Consider the following 20,733-nt stretch of genomic DNA (forward strand, 5'->3'; position numbering starts at 1 on the left):
CCATGAGTCAAAGATGGTAAGTGTCTCAAAACCTTAAATGTTGCGTATGTGCTTAACATACATCCCTCATAAATGTTGCGTATGTGCTTAACATACATCCCTCACCTGGGGTTCGTGCATCAAAATTGCGAATATACACAGGTTTGAGTAATGCCGCATATTCCTTTTATGTGTCAATAGGCAATCCTGGTGGGCATGAGCATGTATTGACTTCCACAAAATTTGTGCAATGCATAGTGCGGATCGGCAAGTGTGTGACACTTGTACATCTTACAGGTGCTGAACAGTCACTGGGAGTGTGATGGTACTTTACCCTCCTATGTGAAATCAGTCACTCGTAAGGCGCTGCTACAATCCTTGGATTTGTTCTCTGGGGATGTCTGTGAAATCCCAAATGGTATCCTTCTATTCAGTTAACACATGCCTGCGTAACTGTTCAATTCAATCCTTCCATTGGTCTTGCGAAACGCATTGACGTCATCTCTTGCTGAGATGCCACTCTTAGCATTCCCAGACAGGTGGCGGGCTATGTGAAAGCAGTTCGGGACGGACAAGCTGGGATATGTACCCCGCACCCTGGAAGGATTGAATCGAAACAGTTACACAGGTATGTGTTAAACGAATAGGAGGCTACCATTTGGGAATTCACAAACAACCCCAGAGCAACGGCCAAGGATTGTTGCTGCGCCTTACAAGTGACTGATTTCACATAGGAGGGTAAGGTACCATCATATTCCCAGTGACTGTTCAGCACCTGTTAGATGTACAAGCGTCACACACTTGCCGATCCGCACTATGCATTGCACTAATTTTGTGGAAGTCAGTACATGCTCCTGGTATCATCTCTACCAGGATTGCCTATTGACACGCAAAGGAATAGTTGGCATTACTCACACCTGTGTATATTCACAATTTTGATGCACAAACCCCAGGTGATGATGGATGTATGTTAAGCACATACGCTTCATTTAAGGTTTTGAGACACTTACCATCTTTGACTCATGGAAGATATATCCATCAGGATGAACTTTCCTATTCACATCATAGCCCAGCTCACCACTGGGATGATCACATGGTCAGAAACATCCAGTGATATTCAAGGCATTTGCCACAGTGATTAGAGTTTCATAGTTACCAGAGGGGTCCTGATATTATCCATGGTTCCCATACTGCGCTTATCTGCATCCAGTATATTGATCAGAAACTTGCTCTTACAGCTCGTGCTCCCAGGGGTCCACACAGGGGAATTTCACATTCACCACTAATTTGATAGGATACAGACACAGCGTGATTGACGGTGGAAGTCCTCCTGTGTGGTATTATTCCTGGCATCCAGACGGTTTTCTTTGTTATGTGTTTTGTCTTGTTTTTTCATTTTTCATGGGTTTGGTCTCATGAATTGATGTGGTTCTGGCATTTTCCCTGTCTGGGATGTTTTTGATTATGCTTTTATTGAGAAATGTTTCCATTGTGAACAATAAAGATACATTGCAAATATCTTTTTACAAATAGTATCCCTCTGCCACTTTATTTGTCAGCATAATAGCCTCTTTTTTCCTGTGCCTATACAGGATACATTTTTGTGATATATATGTACACCTGTACCTAGCCCAAATATACATGTTGACCAGTTACCAGAAAAGAGACATCCAACATAATGTGGCACAATCTGTTTTATTCATTTGAGATGTATTTAAATAATAATTACTTTTTTGTCCATGTAATTTAGCAACCTAGTGGAAAGCAGCAATATCAGGGCAATGCCAGTTCACCATACAAAGGTTATTCACCAGGAAATCAGAAGCATAAGGTAAGCCAGTTTATTGAACACCCAAGACCTATCATTTTCATATGTAATCTACATCTGTGATCATGTTTTTCTAACTAGTACTCAGGATATTTTTTTTATTTCAAGGCAAGCAAAGAGCAATACTCCGCTGTAATCCAAAGTGACCAGTCACACACCAGCTTTGGTTAAAGTAGATGTAAACCCATTGATTTAACGGTTTCAAAAAAGTTACATTCCCAGGACTTGCTGGAAATGTAACTGTCACATTGGTAGTGCTCTCAACTAAACTTCTCAAACCATCCAATAGCTGGCGTCAAAACTGATCACATTTGCAGCATCATGGCAGTTGAAGATTAAACAGAGGCCAAAGATGGCAGCTTCTTTGGCTGAAAACGATAGGAGGGTTTACTCCCACTTTATTGTTGCCAGGCTAAAGATAGGGGCAGTCTGGCTGCTTTGTGTAAGTTCACATAACCACTTTATGAAATAATCTAGCCTGGTGATCAGTGTTAATTTTGACGTCAAATTTAAATTTAGTTTTAGTCATAGCCTTTTGACTAAAATGCCCTTTTTAGTTTTAGCCATATTTTTTTACTAAGGAAATTTTTGATGTAATGTTTTTTACTACTTTTTCAAATAAAATGTTAATTTTTATCCATTCGTAATTGGATTCATTTATCCTGTCTTCAGGGCGGCACCATTAAAATTGCCCCAAATATACCCTTTGCCCCAATACTTTTCTTTTTTTCTGCTATTACATACTGGGATGAAGGTGCCTCTGTTATGCTTTAAATAGTTTACCTGAGCACCCAAACAAATTAAATTTAGCCTTGTTTTAGTCATCTGATTTGTTTTAGTTGACTAAAATATAATGGGTTTAGTAAAATTGTAATGCATTATTTCAGCATTTTTCTAGAAATGACAAACTCATATAGTCCTGGAGTAAAAATCTAGTAACAGGATTGATCATGCACTACAGACACAGATTTAGCAATTGTGTTATTTAATGCCTTTATAAATAAAACAAAAATTTTGCTTTTTGACAAAAAGAAGTGCATTTTTAAAATATATAAAAAAAAAAAAAATGTAAATTCTAGCTGTAATGTCATTGTACATATTACCTGAATATATTACCAACATTAAGGCTTCATGCACACTGGACGTTTTTACAGCTGCTGTTTTTGGCTTCAGACATTTTCTGCAGCCAATAAACTCCCCCAGCATGGTATCCTATGTGTCCATGCACACATAGGCTGTTATAAAAACAAATTGTAACACTGCGATATGAGGAAAGCTGCTAGCACTTGGAATAATGATACAAGCTTCCAAAACAAGATCACAGACAAATAGTGCAGCGCTAATCACAGATGAAATAACCAATGGATAAATATATATATGACAGTTATATGTAACTCATATAAAAAAAGTCCATAGATGGGTGGTCAAATCCAAGAGCGAAAGGTAAATGGTTCTCCTAAGAATGTTGTGTCAAAAAGACAACTTGGGGAAAAAAGATGATGATCGACCACTGTCGGTACACTTTATGCAATTTCACTAGGGTTACCCATGTGGCCTTAGAGTAAAGGGCATATATGTTTTAAAGTTACCTAGTAGAAGAGGTGACTTTGATACTATTCTTCTACAGAAGGAAAAGATGTGGATATACAGATTTGGATCTTTAGTCCCTAATGGGTTAAAAAGTGAATGTAATTGACAACCCTTTCTGGAGACATGGTCCTGTTTTTCTTCTAATTATCCAAACTCTGTAGAATATTAAGAACTTTCTGTTTACGTCCCTTCCCATATTACCATCTATAATGTAGACTGTCCTGGATATACTACAATTTTCACTATTCTCTCAGTCGTTGGAACTTCACATATTAATTGCTTTAATATACCGTTCCTTAGGACTGGAGGGTGAATGAGTGTTTGTGACATCTATTGGTAGAAACTCAGCATTGCATGAACTAGCAGCTTTTTAAGCTTGAGCCAGTAAACCCCTCCTTGCTCTGAAGAAGTTAACGCTATTAGCTAACGAAACGCATCAGGTTGTCGTCATCATCACACACGTGACATCCAGTGGGGATTGCTGCTGCGAGCATGCTCCTTTGATGTAGTGTCAGTCAGTCACCGGAGTGACGAGTGGGCTGCTTGGACATTTGGAGCTAGAGGGAAACCACCACAGCTCCGACGGGGAGCCTAAGAGCCCATTCACACTAGCGCGGCACGACTCTGTACTACTTCGGGGGCGACTTGTGAAGTCCCGTGCACCGTGACTTCGGCGCGACTTGCACAGACTTCATATAATGAATGTCTATGCAAGTCGCTCCGAGGTCGCCCCGAAGTAGTACAGGACCCTTTTTCTAAGTCGGAGTGACTTGTGTCGCTCCTATTAGAACGGGTCCTGTAGCAGTCAATGGACCATGAGGGACCGCGACTTGTCAGCCTGACAAGTCGCGGTAGTGTGAATGGGGGCTAAGCGATGATATCTGTTCCCAGGAGGTGGTAAGTCATTCCCCCACCGGCTGTCTCCCGTTTACTAACTTTGCTGAGCCATTGATCAGCATAGCGCTACTCGGCTATATTGTGGTTGCCGTTCTATTACCCGTTAAGGGACGCATCTCCAGTCGAGTCTGGCACTACTGGGTGCTACCTATTAGGATGTCATATCTATGACCAAATACCTGGAACTGTATCCCTGTAGCCCCGATGCTCCTTTTCACACGCAACCAATATTCTTTCCCACAGACTGATCGATCTTTGCTTATCAAGCTACTTTGCAAGTATCGCAAGTTTGCAAGGTGGCCACTTGGTCGTACCATCACAAAAATCTATAAGGTAGATACTTTGGCATCTGCGGATGCTTCTTTTGGCCGCAAGGTTTTCCAGGCTGCTGTATAAGAGGGGCTGTTCCTGTGACCCGGTTAAGGCTCCCGGGTCCTGGGTAAGGGCTCTTATGTTTAGCCTTGGGTTATTTTCCCCACCCCCTCATTTTCCTTTTGGCACTGCTTTTGGACGTCCCAGTAGTTATGATTTATGGAGCACTGTGTCAGTCGATGAACAAAAGAGAAAATTGAATTTTTTTTTTTTTTTTTTTTGATTAAAATCTCCAGTACCATTGTTAATTTTGTTGGCGAAAATATTTTCTTAGAATAAATTAACACTACTGTTGCTAAATATTTAATGCATTAAATACTTCCTAATTCTAATGCACAATTTTGGTATTGTATAGAAAGCCAATTAACGTTTTCTAGGCCTTATATACCCATGTTTGTAAGCTACTTTGGTAGTTTAAATCATATTTTAGAACATAACTTGAGTATAATGTTTTCATTTTCAGCATAAGCAAGAGGATGAGTTCAGCAATGTATGGCAGATGCTGCAAGGCTCTGGGAAAACACAAGTGCCACAAAATGTGAATGACCAGGTACACTTACAGAAGTATAGCATGCAATTTGCTGTAATTTAACTTTTTATACCTTTAAATGTTCTTGTGTAAATATGTTTTATAGTGTCTACCTCAGGAAAAGAAGTTTGGCCAAAATACCTATCAGTTTCACAAACCAAGTTCTGGTGACAATACCTCAAAAAGCCAGCATAAGAAGCAGGATGCCACGCGAAAAGGTATTTATTAAACATTTACCTCATTGCAGTATACAGAGACTTAAAACACAACGCCAATTTAAAATAATGTAAGAAACAAAGCCCAGAAGTAGTAAAAGTAAAGAAGCAGGTCTGCCATATTTACCTTCAATTCTCTGCTGTCCTCCCCTCCTCCTAGATAGCTCTGCTCTTCTGGATTGAATGACAGCTGGTATTATTCAGCTCACTTCCTATGAGCCTAGGCTGCCATGCACATATCCGCTGGTGGCACTAAAAGGCCCTTAATTACATGAGCAGTATTATATGCAGGGTTGATTGATTAAAGTAACCACAGATTCACCTTCTTTACCAACAGTCACTTTTATAAAGGGAATATTCACTTTGCAAGGTGAACAGTCTCTGCTTACTTCATAAACCAACCCCTGTACCTGACCACTATTTAACAATATTGTTAAAATAATAAACTGATAAATTATGTGACACAGTGCTGGCTTACATTTGTATCTTCAGTTTAATTCAGGGATGCCTTTGCAAAACATCTAAAAATTGCTCAAAAATGTTATACAAGCCAGCGGGTGGATGAAGCCTGCCATTTTGTTACACAAATCCACAGGTTTTCATTGTGAACCATTGCCATTTTCTAACCACTGGTTTTGTAATAACCAATAACATCATCAGTTGATAATTGATAGGACCTTCAGGTGCCTGTACCAGCATCCTTGTTCACCTCCTGACCTGCCTTTCTCCGTCAGCACTGGGGTCACATTAGCTGAACGAGTTGGAAAACAAAAAACACAAAAGTGTATTTCCTTTGGAAGTGACGTCAGAAGCTATGTACCTCCGCTTAAATGGCTTTCGCCATCATATCGTCATCAGGAAGCTGGAGGAGGTAGCCAATCAGGATACTTAAATACCCTCCTTCTATTCTGACCCTGCAGCAGTTAACCCCCCTAGGTCTTGGTTTCCCCAAATGATGCACTGCGGGAATCGCTGCCATAACAACCAAAACATTCTGCTAAAAACAATTAAAATACATTCCTCTATCTTTCATCGACAGACGCAACGTCATATCTTCTTAGATCATTGGGTTATGCTCCTCCAATCAGGAATAGGAAACTAGGCAGGAAAAAGCTTTATCACGTCTGTGGGGGCTGTCCCTGCAAGCATAACCCTACACACTCTGCTACAACAGCCAGTTTGTTTCTGTCTAGTTTAGGAATAGGACCTAGTTCCCTGCTGGGACTTCGATCTCAGCTGTAATAGGGAAATTTTGTTATTTTGTGATTTTTTATTTTCACTAGTTAGAGTTCCTGGAGAACTCCAAGCAACAGCCTGCTGTGGTTTCGGACTGCATATTCTAGATCCTTATGGTCTCCCAGCCTTGCCAACGAGCGTGAGCAGGTTATAGTCCAGAACTAGGCCTCGCCACGACAGAGCCCCAATGGATGGGGACGAGCCTGCGAGTGGACAAGTCTCGCTGGGACACGATCGACCTGGAATGCCCTGAGTCGCAGCGTACCCCCCTGGCTGGCAGCACCCCCATCCCTGGTGGAAGGAGGTCTGTGTGGAGGGGCGCCCATCTGGTACCATGGTATGGTGAGTACTGTCCCCCAAATCCTCCTGGCAGTCTCGGGGTGGATGTGGGCCCCCTTCCTGGAATAGTCGGACCCTCGGGGCTTCCTCAGGTTCCCCTGGCCTCTGGGATACTAGGCCTACCCCCTCCAAGTCTTTTCCCCTACCCATAGCAGGTCCTACCTCGGGAGGGGGGGGGGTGGAAAAATTGCGACCATATCGGCTTTTTTCTTTGGGGGTGACCTTCCTAGGGACCCTCTGATGCCTCTTGTCTGGGACCCCCTCGGGGGGTCTGGGAGACCGCATGGGGGGGGGGGGTGCCTTTTTGCTGTAGATTCATGCTTTCTATTCTCCCATTGAAATGCATGGGCAGCCATTTTTTCTTTTTTCCCTATAGGAATGCATACGGCAGCCATTTTCTTGTAGTCCACAATACTGGACAGGCTAACGGCATGTAACATATAAATCTATCTATGACCGGATGTGCTTGTCATTTCCTGTGAAGGAACGTTTTACTTTCACTTTCACAAGAACGTGGCAGTCTCCTGAGCGGTCTGGTAACCTTTTCTAGGGTCCCCTGTAGGTTTTACTCACCCACTCTATTGGATTGGGACTAGGTATACAGCTAAGTTAGCGGTGGGACTCCGATTTAGCGACTTTTAAAGTGACAGTGCATTTTTTTCAGCCTAATATGGAGTCCCAGGGTACTATTTCACCTACAGACCCCCTAGGAGTGGCTGCGTAACCTTCTGGGTCGCAGCCCCTGTCTGCGCTTATGGCAGTCTTGGAATATGTAAAAGCATTTCTAGCTGCAAACGCCCTCTGCCTTCGCCTCCCTCTCTAGTTTCCTCAGATTCTGAGGCAGACTTGGCCGCCGCAGACGCACCCCACCCTGAGGGGTCGGTGTCTTCGCATTCTGATGGTGAAGAGGACCTGTCCTCGTCCCCTGCCACGCGGGAACGTGCATTGGTTGAAGCTCTTCTAGTTTCAGTGTGGGAAACTTTAAAATTGGCAGATGAATCTACAGTGTCGGGTTCGCAGTTGTCTTTTGACTCCCGCAAATCCCGAAAATCGGGCAGGGCGTTCCCTTGTCCTGAAATTTTTGACGATATTGTCAATGAACAATGGCGGCGCATCAAGCACATGCTAGTGGTGCCTAAGCGCTTTAAGCACCGTTATCCTTTTGCAGATGCAATGTCCACTAGGTGGACCGTGCCACCTAAGGTGGATCACCCGATTTCCAGGCTGAATAAGTCTACTGTGGTTCTAGTGGAAGAATCCCCGGCCTTCGCGGACCCTGTGGATAGGCGAGTGGAGTCTCTGTCCTGCCATCTGCGCGTGCTTGCGGCTTCCATTTTGAAATACTTGTGAATGTCAGGGTGAAGTTACTAAGAGGTAACTTGGAAGCTGCGCAGCTCCCCCCCAGCGGCCAGATGGCTCAAGCCCTGGTGTTCATTTGTGATGCGTCCCTGGATGCGGCAATAATATCGGCAGTGGGGATTGCGATTAGACCCATGGTGTGGTTGTAAAGCTGTTCTGCAGAATCAGGCTTCCAAAATGGCTTTAACAGATCTTCCCTATTTGGATCCTCTCTGGACGAGTTGATCAAAGGCCTTACGGGGGAGTACTTTTCTTCCTCTAAGGGCAAGGCGCCACGTCATAGACGGGGGCCTTCCTTCACTGCTCATAAGCAGCTTTTTCGTACCTCCGGGTCACAAAAGGAAAGCCATGGTCAGGTAAATCAAAGACTGGCAATTCCGGATCTGCAGACAAATCCTCGTCTGCATGAAGGGGCGCCCTCTCCCGCTTCTGGGGTGGGGAGACGTCTTTGCTTCTTTCAGGAATCTTGACTTCCTTGATTCAGGACAAATGGGTTCACAAATTGATCCCTTTAGGGTACAAGATCGAATTCTGGTCTCGTCCGTCGGACAGATTCTTCCCGTCCAACCTGTGCCTCTCTCCAAAACGGTTAAGGAATCTATGGGAGGCGGTACAAGATTTGCTGTCGCAAGGGGTGATGCCAGTTGCCTCTCAGGAACGCCTTCAAGGGTTTTATTCATGGAATCTATTCGAACGGTAGTGGCGTCACTACACCAGGGAGACTTTGTCCTCCATAGATATCAAGGACGCATATGTACACATCCCTATCTACGCTGGACACCAGCGGTTTCTACGCTTTGCCGTAGCAGACGAATATTATCAATTTGTGGCGTTACCCTTTGGTCTCGCCTTCGCTTCCAATGTGTTTACCGAAGTACTGGCCCCGGTGTTAGCATTGTTGCGCCAACGGGGGATTGCAGTACTGGGGTATCTGGACGATCTCCTGTTGAGAGCAGATTCTCATTCAGCCCTGATCGGCGACCTGACGATCACTATCAGCTCCCTGCAGGAGTTCGGGTGGACCATCAATTTCAAGAAATCCACCCTGATATCTTCCTTGAGACTGGATTATCTGGGCATGACTGGATTCAGCTTTTGCAATGGTCTTTCTTCCCCCGGACAAGCTGCAGAAGTTGCAGGGGGAAAACCAGTTGTTGTTGGCAAACAATCTGTCCTCTCTGCCAACTTGCATGCGGGCCTTTGGGTCTGATGGTATCAACCTTCGAGGCGGTTCTGTTTGCTCAGTTCCATACCAGACCTTTGCAAGAGAGATTCTGGTCAAATGGAACAAGGACCCAAAGTCTTTAGACACTTAGATTTTTGATTCGGTTGAGCCACAACACAAGATCTGCTCTGTTATGGTGGCTTCACCATCCAGCACATTTTTTAGAAGTAGATAGTAGCACATTCTATCTTGCAATTGGGGTATTTAAAGTGGAATTCCAGCCAAAGAATTGTTGATTGGAGGGGAAAAGAGTTGCATCATACATAGGATGTTTATTGCTGTCTGTGTCCCAGTTCCTCATCGAGAGGCTATTTCCATTGCTTTCCTGTTATGAGGACTTTTTCAGGAATACTGTAGCTGAAAATTCCCTTTCCTTAGTTTACATACAGTATATAGTTGTTGTTCCTTTTATTGTAAGCCGGCCGTAGATGGATCAAAATTTGGTCAGTTCAGCAGGGATAATCCTCTTCTTACAATCGGGCTTGTTGGAAAATGTATGTTTGATCAATTCATCAGCCAATTGGCTGCAGTGCTGATCAATGTGTTCTGACAGCAGAAGAGTCCCTGCTGTCAGAATACAATAGCACAGTGGGAGGCTTTCCTCTATCCACTTTTTTTTTTTAACTGGCTGATAAAACAAAAACAATCCATCTATGGCCAGCTTTACTGTGTTTTAATCACATTGTTCCTCATGCCTAGGAACCGTCGGCTCTTCTAATGAAGTCAAAAAAGAATTCACTTTGGGGAAAAAATTATTTTTCTGACAATCCAAAACTGTATTTTATCATTTCTGACCCCTCTGTTTTTATATAGTTTATTTTAAGCAAGTGTCTTGTTTTTGTCTTTGACTTGCTTTAGAAATGTGTAAAATGCATACTTTTGAGATTCACCTGTAAATGTAATATTTACTCCTCTTATAGGAAAACAAGAGTCTGAATTTTTAAGACAGGAGATCCGGCAGCAAGATGTATTAACTAAGCAGGTAAGACTATTCCAGGCAAAAGGAAGAAACCACATTTCATTTGTGGACTGTTCATTTGAGTCAGTCCTAAACAAGTATACAGTATTTCCTTTTATGACACAACCTGTGGGGGGGTGGGAGGAGGTATAGGAACTGCCGATTTTAAGTGAAGTTCTGCTTTAAGTGTATAATTTTTAATGCATAGCTGCTATTTTGTAGAAGGTCTCCTACAACTTTTCCTAGAATTACTTTGAGTGAAACTGGATATTCATTTGAGATGTAATAGGCCAGTGTTGAGTGGTAGTTAGGTCAACCAGCGAGCGCACGCAGGCCTCAGCTCCGCGCTAGGTCAGCCACGACATAGCCCCACTGGACGGGGCCTGGCCTGCAAGTTAAACGTCTCGCGAGGTGGCATACGACCTGGTCGCGGCCTGAGTCGCAGCGTTCTTCCTGGCCGACAGCACCCTCATTTCGGTGGAGAGGTGATTTGTCCGGAGCGGTGCCCACCCGGTTTCATGGTATAGTAAGTAGTTGTCTCCCCTCTCACCCTTGAGGTTTTTGGGGTGGACATGGGCCCCTCCCTGCCATGTGCTCTGAAGGGGGGCTTCCTTTGGGGCAGCTGCTGGCCGGTTTTCTCCGGGCGCCCACCGGGGTGTACAACAGGGTCCTTCGTCATCCTGGGGGTTGATGACCTGGGCAGGAGGGTCCTAAGGACTACCGACTGTTGTGTTGGGATGGTGGATCGGATGGGTTCGCGGCTGCACCCGGCCGAAAATTTAGGCCATGGCTTTGGGACCTGCCAGCCGGACGCTATTTGGGAGGTCCCAATGAGGGTGGCTGGAGCCACCACCCTCTGTTTGGGCATCCGCCCTCTCCCCCGTTGTTCCTGGGCGCTCGGCCCTGGCGGGCTTTGCGCCCAGGCGGCGGGGCGCCCACAGGAATTTAGGCCGTCTCTTTCGGGTTATTGGGCCGCGGCTCGTGGCTACTGGGCCTTGCATGCAAGCGGGTGCATCTGTGGGAGGGAGGGGGTCGCCCCCTGACCCCCTGTGAGTGTCCTGTAGCCACCCGCCTTCTCTTGGATGGGATCTATGCGGCTGGGCCTCCACCAAAATTTAGGCCATGCGGCCAGCAGGGCGCCTTCCCTGGAGGGGGGTGGGAGTGTTCACCTGTGTTTGATGACAGCATGCCGCCATTATTTCGTAGGGCACCCCCCTTTAGTGCTGTGGACCATCTGGATACCTTGCCTGCGTGTCCGCCTCACGGCGGGCAGCGCCCTTTAAGGGTGCCATTTATTTTTATACGGCCTCTATGGAGGGGCTCGGAGGGTGACCCCTTTTTTTGTTTTTTTGGAGGGGTCCATTAGTGGGTCCTGGCTTGGCATCCCCTTGCAGGTTCGCAGTCGCATCCTTCACCTGCCTGTTTTTGGTCTATGTAACAATCCTGATTGTTCTGTTTCGGGGTGAGCTTAGTATGTAGCCACCCTACTGGGTCTGTGTTCCCCGCACTTTGAGTGCTCAGATAGTGAAGATGAATTCCTCTTCTACTGCAGCTGCGCATGAAACGGCGCTGATAGATACACTGATTGTATCGGTCGGTCCAGGGGTTGCAGTTTGTCTGTGGTGTCTCTCTGGATGTAGCTCCCTTCGTTTCTAGGCTGTCCGTGACAGCAGTGATCCTTCGGCGCATGATATGGCTGAAATGCTGGTCTGCGGACCAGTCTTCTAAGAAGGCCTTATCTGTTCTCCCCATTTTGGGGGATCTCCTGTTTGTATCTTCCTAGATGATCTCATTAAGGGTCTTACGGGGGGGGGGGGGGAGTACTCTTCTTCCACAGGCTGCCAGGGGTGAGGAGTCTCATCACAGAGAGCAGGTTCTTCCAGACCTGCAGAAAAGACCTCTTCTGACTGAAGGGGCGCCCTCACCCATGTCTGTGGTGGGGGGGGGGGGTCTTCCCTTCTTTTCGGGCCCATGGACCTCCCTGAGTTGGGTCCACGAGCTGATCCGGTCCGGCTACAGGTTTGAGTTCCAGTCTTATCTTCCAGTGAGGTTCTTTCCTTCAAATCTTCGTTTGTCCCCAGACTGCCTGCGGAGTCTTTTCGGGGTGGTGCAAGACTATACTACAAGGGGTGGTTGTTCCGGTTCCAAAATCGGAACGTTTTCAAGGTTTCTTGTCAAACCAGTTTACAGTTCCCAGGAAGGAAGGCAAGGTATGCCCAATCCTGGACCTCAAGGCTCTGCGCCACTTGTGCAGGTACAGAAGTTCCGAATTGAGTCAATTCGTACAGTAGTGGCATGCCCACATCAAAGGATGCTTACCTTCATATTCCAATATATGTTGGTCATCAGCGTTTGACGTTTCTGCTTGCCATGAGTGAGGAGCATGATCAATTCATGGCATTACCCTTTGGTCTCACCTCAGCTCCTCGGGTATTCACAAAAGTGTTGGCCCCGGTGTTGGCATTGTAGCGGCAGCGGGGGATTATGATACTGGGTACCTGGACTATCTTCTTCTGTGAGCAGAGTCTCTGACTGCTCTAAAGGACAACCTGGAAATGACTGTGCGGACTCTGTAGGAGTTTGGTTGGAAATTAAACTTCCAATAATCTGCTCTGGTTCCGTCCACCAAGTTGGACTATCTGGGTCTGACTCTGGACTCGGCTTCAGCCAGGGTATTTTTTCCAGGGGAACAAAAACTCCAAAGCTGCAGGATGTGACTCTGCTCCTGTTGTTCAGCAGTCGGTCCTCTTTCAGGACTTTCATGCAGGCGCTGTGCCTGATGTCTACCTTCGAGGCGGTTCCATTTGCACAGTTCAACTCAAGCCTCTGCAAAGGGAGATTATTGCCAAGTGGGACAAGGATCCACAGTCTCTAGATAATCTGATCCTGTTGACCCAGGATTCGAGAGGGTCCCTGATATGGTGGCTTTGCTCTCCGGTGCTTCGACAGGGCAAATCTTTCCTTCCCCTGTACTGATCCTGGGGGAGTCAAGACTACCGATCAATATACTGGAACTTCTGGCAATAAGATTTGTCTGGCTCATTTAACAAATCGCCTTCAGGAGGGAATGCCAGGTAAGGATTCCATCAGACAATGCCACGGCCGTGGCATATGTCAATCACCAACGGGGCACAAGAAGTGTCCTGGCGGCTCGGGAGGTAGCCGGCATTCAAAGGTTCAGATGTGTCTCCGGTGGGGAACTCCTGAGGTGGACCTTTCGTTTCAATAGGAAGGTACAGAGAATTGTGGCAAGGTTTAAGGATCCTCTGGCCGACGTCACAGACACATTGGTGTCTCCTTGGGGCCAGCATCTTCTGATATATGCCTTTCCCCCTCTAAGACTTCTGCTGAATCTCCTGCGAGGAATCGAGGCAGAAGGGATCCGGTCATCCTAGTGGCTCCAGACTGGCCTCACCGGTCTTGGTACGCTGATCTGGAACAGCTGTACGCCGATTCCCCTTGGATACTTCCTTTTAGAGAAGATCTATTGACCTAAGGGCCAATCTTCCATTCTGCTTTACAGTCGCTGTCTTTAACGGGTTGGCTGTAGAAAGCCAGGTGTTGAAGGATAGGGGGTTGTCTGAATCGGCGATCTCCACGTTGTAAAAGGCTAGATTTTACCATTCTGCTTGGAAGACGTACATTGCGTGGTGTGAGTCTCTTGGGGTTCATCCCCGTTCCCTTTCGGTGGCTTGGATTTTGGCATTCCTTCAACGAGATGTTGAGCAGCACCTGGCCTTGGGTACCGTAAAGGCCAGGTTTTTGGCCTTGGCGGTCTTCTTTTACCGTCCTTTGGCTACGCATTTTTTGGTTTGCACCTTTATTCAGGGGGTTCGCCACTTGGCTCCCCCAGTACGGTCTCAGTGGGATCTCAGTTTGGTGATGTTGGTTTTCCAATACCAGCCTTTTGAAAATATTCACAAGCTTCCTCTGCTTACATTGTCCCAGAAGGTAGCCTTTTTGGTGGCTATTACTTCTGCATGCAGGGTGTCGGAGCTAGCAGGGTTCTCTTGTCGTTCACCTTACCTGGTGCTTCACCCTTTTTAGTTGTTCCTTCCTAAGGTTGTTTCTGGTTTCCATCTGAATGAAGACTTTTTGTTGCTTCCCTGTGTCCTAAGCCTAAACATCCTAAGGAGATTGCCTTGCACTCTCTGAACGTGGGTCATTCGATCAGGGTGTACCTTGCAGCAACCTAGTTACTATTTGTCCTTATGGATGGACCTCGCAAAGGTTTGGCTGCGTCTGCCGCGACCATTTCCAGATGGACAAGACAGGCGGTGGTGCAGGCCTATTCCATCAAGGGTCAGGTTCCTTCGTTCCCTGTTAAGGCGGATTCTACATGGGCGCTTAGTGCCCCCTGGGCCTTCCGCCATCAGGCGTCAGTGGTGCAGGTTGGCAAGGCGGCCACTTGGTTGTCTGTGCACACTTTCACAAAATTTTGGAAAATAGATGTGCTGGCATCTGCAGATGCTGCTTTTGACTGCAACGTTTTGCGGGCTGCTGTTTGAGAGGATTAGTCCTCTTTGAGAGTTTGTTTTTTTCAGGTGAGCTCCAGTTGTTCCTGGTTGAGCTCCATGTTACCTGATTGGCTAGGTTTAGCCCTTTGGGAATTTTTTCTGCTGTGTTTTTTTTCCCACCCCTCATGTTTAACATTGCTTTGGGTTGTCCCAATGGTCAAGAAGATTATGGACATCAAAACATCACGGACATGGACAAAAGGTTGACGCGTGGTGGTTATAAGTAAGCGAGTGTAAACTCGGCAAACGCGTCAACATTTTATCCTTGTCCGTGATGTTTTGATGTCCATTTTTGGATCTACAGTGGTGAATAAACTTCACATGTTCACTTACATCGGTGTGCAATCATCACTTTGTGTTTGAAGATACTGCTGGAGACTACAGATCTGACCTGCTCCTGATTGTAGATCCTCACCTGAACGGCTCATCTGCATTTGTCTCAGTAAGAAGATTCTGGAGCTGTGTCCATCAATGAAAGAAAGGGAAAACTGGATTTTTGTCTTCCCGTAAAATCCTTTTCTCTGATGTTCACCCACCCCTCTATTGAGTTGGGTAATTTTTCTTGTGACGCTGCTTGCAACTAAACTGAATGCCTATAGCAGGAAGTGGGAGTATACCCCCTGGGACTGCCCATGGGCGTGGCAAAGCTTTTTCCTTCCTAGTGTCCTACTCCTGTAGGGGGCAGCATAACCCAATGGTTTAGAATATTCTGGAGCTGTGTCCGTCAATGAACATCAGGGAAAATAATTTTACGGTAGGACAAAAATCCAACTTTTTTTCCCTGCATTGGTACCTGGTAAATGTTCAGTCTTAGACCTAATGTTACTTTTTAATTTTGATTTAAGGATATGACTTTACGGAATCCAAACTTTTATTCAAATCTAGTTTTAGGAATCGGCGCAAAAAAAAAAAAAAAAAAGCAGCCAACTGTATAGTAGAAATAATACGCAGAGAACAAGCAGGTTTAACAAGGGGTTACAACTATTAAAGCTGAAAACCACACAAAAATGATGACAGGTGGGCACCTGCTAAACTGCTGTATTCATCTTTACAAAAGTAAAAAGAATGTTGTAACTACTGCCATTTTCCACTTACACCAGTTGGACCAGATTGTGCTTTATTGCCTGTTAGGCATTTCCAATACGGCACACTGTACTCTTCATTGGCTGCATGTGTCAAGCAACTCAGCCTTGCTGGTGGGCAAATCCAAGTTCTTTCTACTCTGGCTACCCTGTAAATGAATTAACACAAGGAGCCTGCACAGTATTGGTTGGTGAATCTGTAATACACTCTTCTATAGATCCTCCTTTTTTTTTTTTTTTTTGCATTTTGAACCTCCTGGACTGCATCATGTTATCCAAACTGCGAAAAAATTTAAACTAGTAAGCTACATTATTTAATACACGTTCCTGTTACAGACTAGTACCTCTAAGCTCTGCAAATTTTTTTTCTTTTTTAAGACTCTGGAGTTCAGTGCGAAGTGTGTGTGTATATGTATTTATGTGCATGTGCATTCATATATATATATATATGTTAGCATTGGGCATTCTGTAAATGTGTATGTTTTGCAGAATATCTCTGAGCCTGTAACACAAATCAAGCTTTTGAAGAGAAGTGACCTTCCCAATGAGGTACAGGTAGACAGCAGTGACAGCATCTTACAGAGAAAGGTACTTCTGTTCTCAACATTAATTATTTAGATCTTGGCGACATCTAAATTGTATTTAATTATAAAAGTGCTGTTGCTGATTGGTTTCACTTTGATTTTTGTGGTTTTATTTTCAGCAAAACAATGAGTTTGAAAAGTTTGTTGCATCACTGAACCTGTCTGGACAGGATCAAACTCCGGCCGCACCCAGCACAGAGGTTCATGTTACCACAGAGGAGCATTTGTCACCACAGTCCTTTGCCATGGTTAGTACATACCAAATATTTTGCTTACTTTACAGTATGTGTTATTTGAATTGTTCTTCAGCTGCCTGCAAATTACACCCTCATAGATGTTTTTTAAGAAGGAAACCACTTTTCTGTGGACTTGCGGTAGATGGCTGGTGTCGTCATTAGACACCTACCAGAGAACATTTCAGGTGGGACCTGCACCTGTGAAGCTTCTATCTATCTATCTATCTATCTATCTATCTATCTATCTATCTATCTATCTATCTATCTATCTATCTATCTATCTATCTATTTATCTATCTATATATATATATATATATATATACATACATACAGTATCTCACAAAAGTGAGTGCACCCCCCCTCACATTTTTGTAAATATTATATTATATGTTTTCATGTGACAACACTGAAGAAATTACACTTTGCTACAATGTAAAGTAGTGAGTGTGCAGCTTGTATAACAGTGTAAATTTGCTGTCCCCTCAAAATAACTCAACACGCAGCCATTAATGTCTAAAGCGCTGGCAACAAAAGTGAGTACACCCCTAAGTGAAAATGTCCAAATTGGGCCCAAGTAGCCATCTTCCCTCCCCGGTGTCATGTGACTCGTTGGTGTTACAAGGTCTCAGGTGTGAATGGGGAGCGGCTTTATTAAATTTGGTGTTATCGCTCTAACTCTCTCATACTGGTCACTGGACGTTCAGTATGGCACCTCATGGCAAAGAACTCTCTGAGGATCTGAAAAAAAAGAATTGTTGCTCTATATAGAGATGGCCTAGGCTGTAAGAAGATTGCTAGGACCCTGAAACTGAGCTTCAGCACAGTGGCCAAGACCATACAGCGGTTTAACAGGACAGGTTCCACTCCAAAGACCAAAGAAGCTGAGTGCACATGCTCAGCGTCCTATCCAGAGGTTGTCTTTGGGAGATAGACGTATGAGTGCTGCCAGCGTTGCTGCACAGGTTGAAGGGGAGGGGGGTCAGCCTGTCAGTGCTCAGACCATACACCGCACACTGCATGGCTGTCATCCCAGAAGGGAGCTTCTTCTAATTTTAATGCACAAGAAAGCCCACAAACAGTTTGCTGAAGACAAGCAGACTAATGCAAAAAGTGGTCACCGCCTCCACCTATAACTGGTCTTAGTGGTAAGGAGCACTGGAAGGGCAGACGCAGATCAAAAAAACGAAGAGATTTCCAGTCACAACTTACCAACCAGCCAGCAACCAACCAAATTGACCTGTCTAACAGTATGCGTTAAAAACAGGGGTTTGGTTGCACACATTTGCAAATACACGCGTAAGCTGCAGGCCCCGACAAGGCACCCTGTGATCTGCAGTCCCTAACTCTACAATTTAAAGAGTCTCTACAATGAGAGCACATGCATTTAATGGGATAGATGGAGGACAGGTGAATAGAGGGAGCCCACCCCTCCTTAAAGGCACAGGGTCACACTGAATACCCAGCACATCGCACAATGGCAGCAAAGGTGTCAGTGTTAAGGATAACCATGTCCTGTGGTCTGATGAGACCAAGATAAACTTATTTGGTTCAGATGGTGTCAAGCTTGTGTGGCGGCAACCAGGTGAGGAGTACAAAGACAAGTGTATCTTGCCCTACAGTCAAGCATGGTGGGGATAGTGTAATGGTCTGGGGCTGCATGAGTGCTGCCGGCACTGGGGAGCTACAGCTCATTGAGGGAACCATGAATGCCAACATGTACTGTGATATACTGAAGCAGAGCATGATCCCTTCCCTTCAGACACTGGGCCGCAGGGCAGTATTCCAACATAATAATGACCCAAACACACCTCCAAGACGACCACTGCCTTTCTAAGGAAGCTGAGGGTAAAGGTGATGGACTGGCCAAGCATGTCTCCAGACCTAAACCCTATTGAGCATCCTTGGGCCATCCTCAAACAGAAGGTAGAGGAGCGAACGGTCTCCAACATCCACCAGCTCCGTGATGTCGCCATGGAGGAGTGGAAGAGGACTCCAGTGGCAACCTGTGAAGCTCTGGTGAACTCCATGCCCAGGAGGGTTAAGGCAGTGCTTGAAAATAATGGTGGCCACACAAAATATTGACACTTTGGGCCCAATTTGGACATTTCCTCTTAGGGATGTACTTACCTTTGTTGCCATCGGTTTAGACATTAATGGTTGTGTGTTAAGTTATTTTGAGGGGACAGCAAATTTACACTGTTATACAAGCTGTACACTCACTACTTTACAGTGTAGCAAAGTGTAATTTCTTCAGTGTTGTCATTTGAAAACATATAATAAAATATTTATAAAAATGTGAGGGATGTACTCTCTTTTGTGAGATACTGTGTATATGTATGTATGTATGTATGTGTGTGTGTGTATTTTATATATATATATATATATATATATATTATATATATATATATATATATATATATATATATAAAACACACGCACTTACATATACTTTTTTTTTTTTTATACCCACTGACCCCAAAATCCTTCTAATTTACATTCACTAGAGGGATAACACTCACTCCTTTGCATAAGAAACACACAAAACGGTTTCCCACTTACATGATTGATCTGAAAAAGCCTTCACAATTGCAAATCATTGCAATAATAGTTTTCTTTTTTTTTTTTCTTTTTTTTTATATAATAACATTAGAAAGGAACCCAAATGCTAAAGGAAATATTGAAGATTGACAGCAATGACAATTCCAATCAGCATAAAGACATTAGAAAGGATCCTGTGACAACACCTGTGCAGCACAAGCAAACCAAACAGATGGGTATGTCTTTACATAATTTGGTAATAGCTGACTAAAAAAATTTTCCCTTATATTGCAAGATGTTCATATTAGAGCAGCAATGCATTACTATTAAAGTAGAACTCATTTATTTTGGACGGCACAAGGGAAGGTTATAACTGCTGTTAGTTGTGTGATTTTTTTTTTTTTTTTTTTTGCCATCTGTATCCAATTAAGGAGATCTTCCTTTTATTTCATGTTCCATAGCTAAAATATAAATTGAGAGGAATTCCCTCCAAAAAGAGAATCCCTGATTGTCACCAGAACTATGGAATCTTTTGGAAGATTTCCCCTATAATCCTGATCTGGTGATAACCCATAATTTAGGATTTGTATTTTACTTTCACTCTTGGTAATAATTGTAAACAGTACAGATAGAACGGGTGAACCTTCCTAACAGGGACACGCCACAAAAAAAAAAAAAGACAGGTGTTCTAATCCCTGCCACTCTATCCAAAACGAAAAAAGATTAAGTTTTGACTTTAGTTATTCTTTAAATTGGTATTTCATTTTTCTCTTGTGAAAAAAAATGAAGTTCTAAACCTTCAAGTTATACTGCCACCTATAGGAGAATTAGACAAAAAAGTGCAGGTGAGTACAGGGTTTACCCCCTCCTACTATCAGCATGCTTCAATTTTGTGCTGGCGTTCTAGGAGGATGGGTGTTATTTTTTCAGCTCTGCTGTTCTCGATTACCTCAAGACCATCTGGTTTTGCTAGCAGTTTTATTTTCATTTTTTTTTCTTTATTCAAGACTGTTCTCCACATGGCTGTTGGTGGTTCACATTCTGGTTTGCAGCTCTCCGGTGTGGCCATCTTCAGCCTGACTTTTGGACCATACTGCCTCTGGACCCCAGTGGACTAGACGCTGCAGTGTGAATCAGGAATTGATGTTCAGGCATTGGGTTCCATGTGGGGTTTCTTCAAGGCTCCGTTCTGGTTAAGTTAGCTGTAAAGAACTTTGCTGGTGTGGAGCCACTGTGATTGCCTCTGCGC

The 20,733-nt window shown here is 44.5% G+C and overlaps 1 protein-coding gene across 3 annotated transcripts in view; it reads left to right on the plus strand.

Annotated features, from left to right (window-relative positions):
• XRN1 (5'-3' exoribonuclease 1) overlaps positions 1 to 20,733 on the plus strand; it is a 223,576-nt gene that overhangs the window by 158,169 nt on the left and 44,674 nt on the right. For 2 of the 3 annotated variants that reach the window (XM_082248987.1, XM_082248989.1), the window contains exons 32-38: positions 1,730 to 1,810; positions 5,130 to 5,216; positions 5,302 to 5,413; positions 10,490 to 10,551; positions 16,616 to 16,714; positions 16,830 to 16,958; positions 19,597 to 19,720. In XM_082248987.1, the coding sequence (XP_082105113.1) occupies positions 1,730 to 1,810; positions 5,130 to 5,216; positions 5,302 to 5,413; positions 10,490 to 10,551; positions 16,616 to 16,714; positions 16,830 to 16,958; positions 19,597 to 19,720 (694 nt within the window). The remainder of the gene's footprint in view (positions 1 to 1,729; positions 1,811 to 5,129; positions 5,217 to 5,301; positions 5,414 to 10,489; positions 10,552 to 16,615; positions 16,715 to 16,829; positions 16,959 to 19,596; positions 19,721 to 20,733) is intronic. The other variant, XM_082248988.1, reaches the window with a different exon arrangement.

The sequence above is a fragment of the Pelophylax lessonae genome, assembly GCF_965119305.1.
Source record: "Pelophylax lessonae genome assembly, chromosome: 3".
In the NCBI taxonomy this organism is placed as follows: domain Eukaryota; kingdom Metazoa; phylum Chordata; class Amphibia; order Anura; family Ranidae; genus Pelophylax; species Pelophylax lessonae.